This window comes from Thunnus albacares, chromosome 12, assembly GCF_914725855.1.
Source record: "Thunnus albacares chromosome 12, fThuAlb1.1, whole genome shotgun sequence".
Taxonomy (NCBI): domain Eukaryota; kingdom Metazoa; phylum Chordata; class Actinopteri; order Scombriformes; family Scombridae; genus Thunnus; species Thunnus albacares.
Window position 1 is genome coordinate 16,302,003 of NC_058117.1, and position 9,437 is coordinate 16,311,439.

Sequence of the window (9,437 nt, forward strand, 5' to 3'; positions counted from 1 at the left end):
CCATTTTGCTGTAAGCCTACCTACAGCACCGCCAGTATGGCATTCTTGGTTATCTTGTGTGCAACAACACATTTGGAGAATTTAAGAGACTTGGTGGCCCAAATGCTGACACTACATCACTATTTTTAATTAATAAAAATCCAGACAATCTACAAGGCAGCCTGGACTCACTTTGTCCTTGACAATTTTAATTATATGTCAGGATTAGGCATTTACAGGCTTGTATTTAGCTTTAGTATTGTTGAATTAATCTGCCTATTTATAAAAACTATAACCTAAGCATATAAAAAATAACAGATTATTGACAAGAGATGTGCAAACAATTTTTCTACAACATACACATTATGAATATGATCTCAGAATGACATTTAATGGGAGAATTGGGATTTTCACTGCAAATGACATCGTTTAATTTTAGCTGTGATTACTGTGGTTAGGCACACTGTTACAGTATGGCAGCTTCAGTACTTCAGCCCAGCATCCAAACACAAACACTTGAGTACTAGAGTAGTGGAGAGCCACAGCAGGACACAGTATAATCGGCAACACTAGAGCTTCTGTGTACCCTCTGTGACACTGCTTTGTTTCTGAGTGCCCTCCATATTCAGATGAGTCACTGCACTTGTGTTCCCAAATTCAGCAACACTGCACCTGCCAACTTGATTGCTTCCATGACATAATTTTTGCATTCTGCTTAATATGAATGTAGTGTTTTACACAGGCAAGCCATAATTATACTACAATAAATACACATTGACCTGTGAACATGCCGTCCATAATATTTCTTTGTACTACTCAGTATGTTATCAAGAACACATAAGTGCACAATGTCTGCAGTAATAATCTAATATTAATGCTCGGTAGACAAACCTGTATGATCTTTAGTGTAACACTCATTTAATTCTTAGGAATAGAATATTTTCTTGTAATACAAAGTCTATTAAGGAGTTTTTTCAATGAAAATGTGTTATTTGCACCTAATGATGGCTGACAAGAAAACATTTTTAGCTGCAAACTGTCTCTGAGAGCCTGAGTGATAATGCAGCACAAGTGTAAATCTTTATGTGCATTAGTTTCCATGACGGCGAAGCACCAGTTTCCATAATGTATCCATGTCTTTGTTGCATATTTGAATAACCTACATTTGTAACTAATGGGTATGTCACTATCACGAGCCTTTTATAGACAGCCAGAAACTGTACTACCTGAATACTGAACTTACAATTTGGCCTTTAAGGAACAGTTTTTTGGAAACTGGCACTACAATTCAACAGGGTTTGGGACCATTCACAGATGAAATGATATTTGTCAGTCATCCTTTTCTTAGCTTACCTCATACACAGTATGCAAATCCAAACTGTCAACTCTAAACTGCTCTCCAACATCCATTGCCAAAACTAAAGTTTTTATTTTATTTTGTACTATTTTGTTTTCCCATCAGCCATCATGAACTGCAAGTCACCACACATTTTACATTTTATGCTTATAACACATTTTATGCTTACAACATAACTTACATTTAAGTTATGTTACATTTATGCTTACATTTTATGCTTATAACACATTTCTCACACGATAAACCACCTCATTTCTCTTTTGCCAAAACTAACACATTGGAAGTGAAAATTGATGACTATGATGACATCACTTAAAGAGAAGCTGCAAAAGCAGTGAGGTCAACTTTCTAGAGGGCTGATTTGGGCAGACATTCATCTTAACTGAGCTTATTGTGAACAACACTGGCAAGGAGTCTGTTTGAATGAAGCTGCATAAGAACTGCTACGCTTGCCGTGTGCCTTTCCCTGCACTGCCTCCTGTGTTGCAGCTGTGACGTGACTAACTCTGAGAGATGGTGGTGATTCCATTTGTGAGAAAATAACAGTAATTCAAGCTGAGCTCCTTCAGTCAGTTCTGCTGCTCTGTAGTGTTTCTCATTTCTCTTGGACCACAGCTGGGGGACTGACAGGATATCAGAATGCAAATAAGGCCCACAGCTTCTCCCAGTGTGTGCAACTGGGATGTTATACACACATAAGGAGCTTAACAGGAACATGAAATAGACAAATTCCCACATACTGAACTTTTGGGTGCCATAGGCAATGATGCTGAATATTTTATCACCCCTGGTTAAACTGTTAATCTTACCAGACGTGCTGATGAGAGCCTCAGTGAGAGAACCCCGGTATGTGTACCTCCCACTTGCTCTTGTTTTGTCCATCATGCTGTTGCTGGCTTGCACAGCTTTTCATGTCAGTCATATTGAAGGTGCTCGCTGCTGGCAGAGTGGGAGGAAAAGGCAGAGACTGCTCACAAAAATCTGACATTTATTTTAGGCAAAAATTGCTCAAAACTATCATCTCAATTTTATGTCTGTCTCTATGTTTCACCGACAATAGAAAAAAACATTGACATGACAATATAGCTAAAATAAGACATACAAGCATAGAGTAAACAGCATTTTTGAGTTATTTCAGTCTTTGTTTAACTATGCATTTATGTTTGACTGACTTCTGCCTGCTTTGTCCCGCATAATATCCTGAGCATGCTCATTAGAGGCAGCAACTGAAATTAGTAGGCTGCTTGTGTGGTAAAGTGCAGGGCAGGCGCTGGCTATTCAATTGTCTGTGCTGATGAGGGAGTGTGTGCCTGTGAATCAAATATGACGTTTCTATGAGTGGATTTCAGCAGGGGAAAGATGTGGCTGGAGACTATTAAACAGGCGGATCTGCTTACTGTGTTTATTCGCAGCAAGAAATTGAAATAATTTGACCTGAGCCAAATTATTTGGCCAATCTCAATATACAGTATTCAGATGGTAATCAGGTTTGCTGTCTAAAATCTGTGTCCACTGAATAAAGTGTGGGTTACTTGGATAATTCATCACCTTGTTCCATATGGTGTCCCTAATTTGTGGAGTCTCGTTAAGAGAAAACAAACTTTTCCATGGTGTTTATCACTTACATCATCGTAGAGGTGGTTGGAAATGCTTTTAAATTCATAATCCTGCTCCTCATACAATGTGTGAGAACAAAAAAGTATTCTTTTATTGTAATCCATCACTGTAACGCAGGGCTGAAAGCGTAATTCACCAAATGTCCTGGCTGCCTTTAGAGAAGAGCGTTGTGTGCTCTCTCGTGGATCACCTCGGACACTGTGCTCACTTTCAACAGAGCAGCGAGGTTTTCCGAGGATATCTGGGGATGTTGGATGCTGTGTCCATTCACATGGCACTTGTTGCTGGCTTATTCTTCTCAGCGCTGGTCTGTTGAGGACTTAACGATCGCATCTTCACCTCCCATCAGGATCATGTCGGTGGAACAAACTGATTCCAACTCCAGTGGGTACTATTTTGACAATGCTTCAACTCGAGTCCAGAGCAGCTTCGTGTTTTCAGGACCTATATTTGTAATTCTGATGGTGATGATGGTGACTTTGGTTGTTGTGATAGTTTTGGGTAACGCACTGGTAATTTTTGCCTTTAAAGTGGACAAGAGTTTGAGAAGGCAATGCAATTACTACTTCCTGAATTTGGCAATATCAGATTTTCTTGTAGGTAAGTCCAACTTAGGTCTTTTTATGGCTCGTGAAATAACAGAATATAGAGTAAAGTTTCATGTGTTATTTCTTTCATAAAGGCTATTTTTTGTTTGCTATGATGTGCTATGATATATGTTGAAATATGATAGGTAAGGCTGTGAAATACTCAACATATCTTTGAAGCTCCTGTGCCTGCCTGTACTGTAGATGTGTACTTCTAAGTCATACAGTAGTTGAGTAGGTCTACATTAAACATTTAAGTAGCTGCACATTAAAGTTGAGTTGAGTTAAATTGATGGGACCAACAATAAATAATTAGAGTGCTTGCTCATTTTTTGGGGGTTTATAATAGATATTGTGATTGCACATCATTTGGTGTCTGATCCCTTTCCAACTGTCTCTGTAGGGGCATTCTGCATCCCAGTCTACATTCCCTACATTGTTACAGGCAGGTGGAGACTGGGCAGAGGACTGTGTAAGCTGTGGCTGGTCATAGACTACCTCCTTTGTTCTGCATCGGTCTTCAACATTGTCCTCATCAGCTACGACCGCTTCCTGTCAGTCACCAGAGCAGTGAGTGGAACCTTCGTTACCTTACCTCTGTAATGGCAGTAGCCATCATAGTGAATTTAGGACTGTGACACACAGTTAGTTGCCTGCTATATTTGTGGAAGAAAATGAAACACTGTCATGGTCAAATGATGGTCAGTAGGTTTAGAATTCATTCTCAGTTTTTCTCTGAATCATTTTCCTTATCCTAGTTTCCACCAAGACAGAAATACAATTTTTTCACATTTTTATGACACATTTAAAGCAAAATGTTAAAAGTTGAAGAGTTTCTTTCTTTATAGCCATACAAAATGTCCACTGTTTGTGGTCTGTGGCTTAATATCCTGACTGGTGAGTCTCCCAGGTCATTGGTAAGGGCAGTGCCACTTCAGTCTCCCAAATGTGCCCATCTGCAGAGGTTAATCATTCCTGACCCATTCAGGCCCAGTGCCACCCCTAATTATAGTTCTTCCCCATGATGAACATAAAAAGTCACATTTGACTTTAGGACTTCAGAAAACACACAGAAAACAACACATGACTGTTTATAAGCTATAAAATTTGATTTTTGAATAGCAGAGTTAGATTTTAAGGTTATGAATTACTTGAATAATTTTAATTTCCACTTCAAACCATGTCAATGCAACACTTTTCCATTGTTATATTTTGTGATTGCACAGCATCAGTAATGTTGGTTTTATATTTTCTGCCGGTCTTGGCACAAATCCAGCAGTTAGCATAAATTTCCAACCCTCTGCAGCCCCTCTGAACCTTTTGTTGGCACCTGTTTGTGCATTAGCTGGCTGACTGTATCCTATACACATGCGTGTTAACTCAAATGTGGGATGAGGCTTGGCATAGCAGACAAAGAGAGTGTTCTGTTTCCTTTCACAAGCAAACACTTAACATCAGAGCAATGAATACAAATAACACCAGAGAGAGAGAGAGACTCTTCTTTAATTAGCTGGCTTTGATCATAGAGATCCTCCTCTGTGCTATGGTCCTTCCAACCTGGAGAGATCAATCATAGGAGAAACAGGCCACCGGCAGCCAAACAGCATTCTCCTAAAAGCATTTTTTCCCCCTCTGAACAATAAAAGACAAAGGATCATCAACAATCAGAGGACAAAGTTTGAAAGAAAAGTTGGAGTCAGATTAGATGCATATATTTGATGCAAATATAAATAAATAAATATATTTGATGCAAATATATGCATCTATGAAGCAAAATGCTAACTGTATGGTGTTAGGAAGAGATCAGATTTTATGTTAGGTTTGATTAGGGTAGCCTAAGCTTCAGCCTAGAAGATCTCCTGATGATAATTATGATCAAATTATCTAATAATTATGTAGAATTTCCTGCACTGTAACAATAAAGAAAATGATATTGGATTCATAAGAACACCTGATTCTTCTCCATTGAGTCGCACATTATTACACGCAGCGGGGGCAAGAATGCCACTTAATTTGTATAAATCTAAGTTTCACCACACCTTATCTTCTGAACAAGACTTGGTGTTAAATTATGGTCGTTTGGAACAGCCCACTGAACAAAAATGTGGACAGGGACATAGGAAGTGAGACTAATTGAGACAAGTGGTCATGAGAGGTGCTTCATTGACTTAACACTTGTTCATACATGCCTGCACTGCATACTGTTAGTCAGTCCTTCCAGGATTTTGCAGTTTTTTTGTGATTATTGTGGCCAAAAATGCTTGATTTTGCATTGGGTTTTCTCAAAAATTGAAAAACAATTTGTAATGTTTTATGTGCTCTTCTTGCAAAATTGAAAAATTGCAAGCAAAAGAAAGTAATGCAGTTTAAAAAAAAACTACCAATGAAGAGTCACATGTAATAATTTCCTTTGATAAAAAGCATGTTTCACAAACATGTAATTATATATCTGTCAAGAGATACATATTATATGTAGTATATTGTAAAGTTCTCTGTGTTAGATCACCAGGGCAGGGAGGGTTTCACAGGATAATTTTTGTAGACATAGGAGCTTAAATTCCCCCTCCACTCAATATATTTTCTTCTTGTCCCTACAGTTGAATGTTTGAGCTTCACTGTGCAGAATGATGTACAGCATGTGTGGAGTTTGATACTGGAAGGCTGTTTTTATATTCATCTACAGAAAGTATAAAGTTTCTCTGTGCTCATTGAAAATCTGATTTTAAGGGGTTGGCCTATGAGCATGATCAAGCAATCATGGTTGTGTATGCAAGTATGATGTGGGAACTTGAATCCTCCAGTGCACAAACACTGAGAACTGACTTCACAGTGAAGTAGGAGATATCTTGTGTCCTGGAGTTAAACTTCTGAAATGAAATTCATAGATTCTGGAATTTTTGATGAGGGAGGAGGAATAGATGCCATTTTAAGGATTTTAAAGTACTAATTATTCTTTCTTTGTGGAAAAACCATATCAGACACACATTATTCTTTCAAGCAGAGTATTTTTACATCTTAATACATGTCTGGAGGGGATCTTTTAAAACAATGGGTGCTGATTGAAGACTGGCCTTCATATTCACTGTGAATAGTTTAAGGAGGTCAATGTGGGAGAATGTAACTGAATACATTAACTCAAGTACTGCATTTAAGTTCATTTTTGAGATACCTTTACTTCATTACAGTAGTTTCCTTTTATGTCATGTGTATATAGACTTCAACTTGTTTCAGAGGCAAATACTTTTTACTTTACACATTAATATTTTACATAGAAAACATTAAAATACTGCTTACACATGAATGCATCATGCTTTTCATGGGTGTAATAATAAATTGTTCTTTTGCCCTCTGACTTTCTACAATTTCTACATTTCTACAGTAATGGTAGAATGCAATGTTACTTATATGTATAAAGTATATTTTCTGATGTGTATATATGATCTATTTTTACTGCAGGTAAGTTACCGTGCCAGACAGAGCATGACTCATCAAGCCATAATCAAGATGATTGCTGTCTGGGTGCTAGCTTTTGTGTTGTACGGCCCAGCTATCATATTTTGGGAGCTGGTGATGGGCAGAAGCCGCGTGCCAAAGGATGAGTGCTTTGCAGAGTTCTATTACTCTTGGTATTTCCTGCTGAGTGCTTCCATGCTGGAGTTTTTCTCTCCTTTCATCTCGGTGGCTTTCTTCAACCTAAGCATTTACCTCAGCATACGCAGGAGGAGACTCCACAGCAGGGAGGCGCAGCTTCACCTTCAACTGAGCGAACCTGCCTCTACCCAAGGGGAAGGTATCCCCTTGTCCCACAACTGGGGGTTGGGGATGAAACTGGCTGTAAAAGGCTCTATACACTCCCAGACCTCCTCTCCCAGTTTGGGTAAACTAGATCCCTCAACCAACAGGGCAGCCCATCCCAGCCGTCTGTCCAGGGATAAGAAAATTGCTAAGTCCCTGGCCATAATAGTGTGTGTATTTGCCATCTGCTGGGCACCGTACACCCTACTGATGATCATCCGTGCCGCCTGCAGAGGGCGGTGCATCCAGCATCACTGGTACGAGGTCACCTTCTGGCTCCTGTGGCTCAACTCTGCTATTAACCCATTCCTGTACCCACTTTGCCACAGTAGCTTCCGCAGGGCCTTTAGCAAGATTCTCTGCCCAAAACGGCATACTACTCCCCCATCATCTGTCCTTCGTGTTGGCCAGTGACAAGCAGATACTCATGGATGGATAGGGACAGACAATGTGCCAAAACTATGGATAAAAGTATTCAAAATCTTAAATTCCACAGTTTCAACAGATGAAGCTAAACTGTTCACCACATAGACCATAATTAATAGTTTTCAAATGTGCATTTCAGTGTTTGAATGTATAATGTTGGTACTGTACAGTATAATGTAATATATTGTCAGTCAGTACACTGTGAACATCTTAAATGTATACTAGACACCATGAAAATAATTGTAACCTCTGCTTATGAATCAGAATATGTCAACAAAAGTATTATGATAATTAATGGGCAAAGGTTTTCACACACTGTGAGAACACGTTTATCATTGCTGTGTCTGGTGAGAAGAAAAACAATAGAGAAAATAGCACCAGACAGACGCTGTAATGACTCAGGCATAACTTGTGTACTGTATGTATCTGTAGAAATAGGGGCAACATGTTTTCATTGACCAACTATCACATACTGTACACTTGTTACCCATTTACATAGCTACAGTATGTGATGCTATGGAACATAAATCACTGCAAAATTTCATATTAGGCTAAAAATTCATTGATTATCTCGTCTAGTTTTTTATGTGAAGCAGCTTGGCATCTTTGGCATTTATGTTCATAGAAGATAAGTATTGCCTTCACTGTGACATCTTTGCTTCAGCTGAAGTAAAGCAGATCAATATCACCCTCTGCTGTTAGAAAGTTTACTACTTTTACTATTTCAGAAGCACAGTGACTAAAACACAAAGTGCCATTAAGTATAAATGTGTATAAAATCAAATGTGTTATGAAAGTCTTACAACAGGCAATCAATGTCTCTCTTTTTTGGGCACATGGTTATACCATAGATTACCTTTGTAAAAAATTACACTTATTCACATGCTTTTTCACAATTTTCTGCTCATTCATCACCCTGTATTAACAAATAAATGACTTTCTGTACTGTAATGTTGAAAGACAATGCAAACAAAAGTAAACATTAATTTTTCTTTTTCTTGAACTATTACTACATTACTACCAATTATCATTCAGTTTGCCAGTAAAAGACTCCAGAGCACAGCAATCACCACTGGTGTTCTTAAAGTTTTTATATGTGGTTTTACATTCAGTGTTTGGATATATGTAGAGAGAGGAAGACAATGAGAGGTAACCTGTTTACAAACAATGCCAAAATACCATTTTTCAGCAGGTGTATGTATGCTTTTGAGCCACTAGATGTCACCATTAACCTTTCCAGCTTACAGCCTGTGCAGTGTTTGAGCATTAAACTCCGATTTATCATCGACTCAAGTCAGTCTTTGAGACTGGCCATGATTTCACTTACATGTTTTACTTCATGTATTTGAATTTTAATTTAAATGCAAGCTATGTTTTTTGCACCAGTACCCTGACTGATTTGAGTTGTAATAGAAGAATGTAACCTAATAATCACAGGTCCATAAAATTGGATGGTGGATGGTCTTCAGATTTATCCACAGTGAGTCCTTTCACTGTCAAGTGTCACTTGTAACGGCAAAATCTGGACATTTAGAGTTCTATGCTTTAATGTTATTATACTATTTTGTAACCATTTGTGTAACTGAATTATTAGAGTTGTTGCCTAAGTGTTGTCTTTCTGGCCCAGAAGAAAGGAATTGTGTAATAATGAAAAGATAAATACATTTTTGTGTGTA

At 38.3% G+C, this 9,437-nt stretch overlaps 1 protein-coding gene across 1 annotated transcript; it reads left to right on the top strand.

The window, feature by feature from the left end:
• The first annotated feature begins 3,207 nt into the window (after window positions 1–3,207).
• LOC122994016 (histamine H3 receptor-like) lies at window positions 3,208–9,437 on the top strand. The gene is made up of 3 exons (XM_044368540.1): window positions 3,208–3,553; window positions 3,944–4,110; window positions 6,997–9,437. Exons 1-3 carry the CDS (start codon window positions 3,208–3,210, stop codon window positions 7,747–7,749), a joined length of 1,266 nt encoding a protein of 421 aa, XP_044224475.1. The 3' UTR covers window positions 7,750–9,437.

Bases quoted from the DNA above. Each gene is read 5' to 3' on its own strand.
- LOC122994016 (XM_044368540.1), top strand. From the start codon at position 3,208: ATGCTGTGTCCATTCACATGGCACTTGTTGCTGGCTTATTCTTCTCAG. The intron at 3,554-3,943 runs GTAAGTCCAACT...CTGTCTCTGTAG, and splicing joins AATATCAGATTTTCTTGTAG to GGGCATTCTGCATCCCAGTC. The intron at 4,111-6,996 runs GTGAGTGGAACC...TTTTTACTGCAG, and splicing joins TCCTGTCAGTCACCAGAGCA to GTAAGTTACCGTGCCAGACA.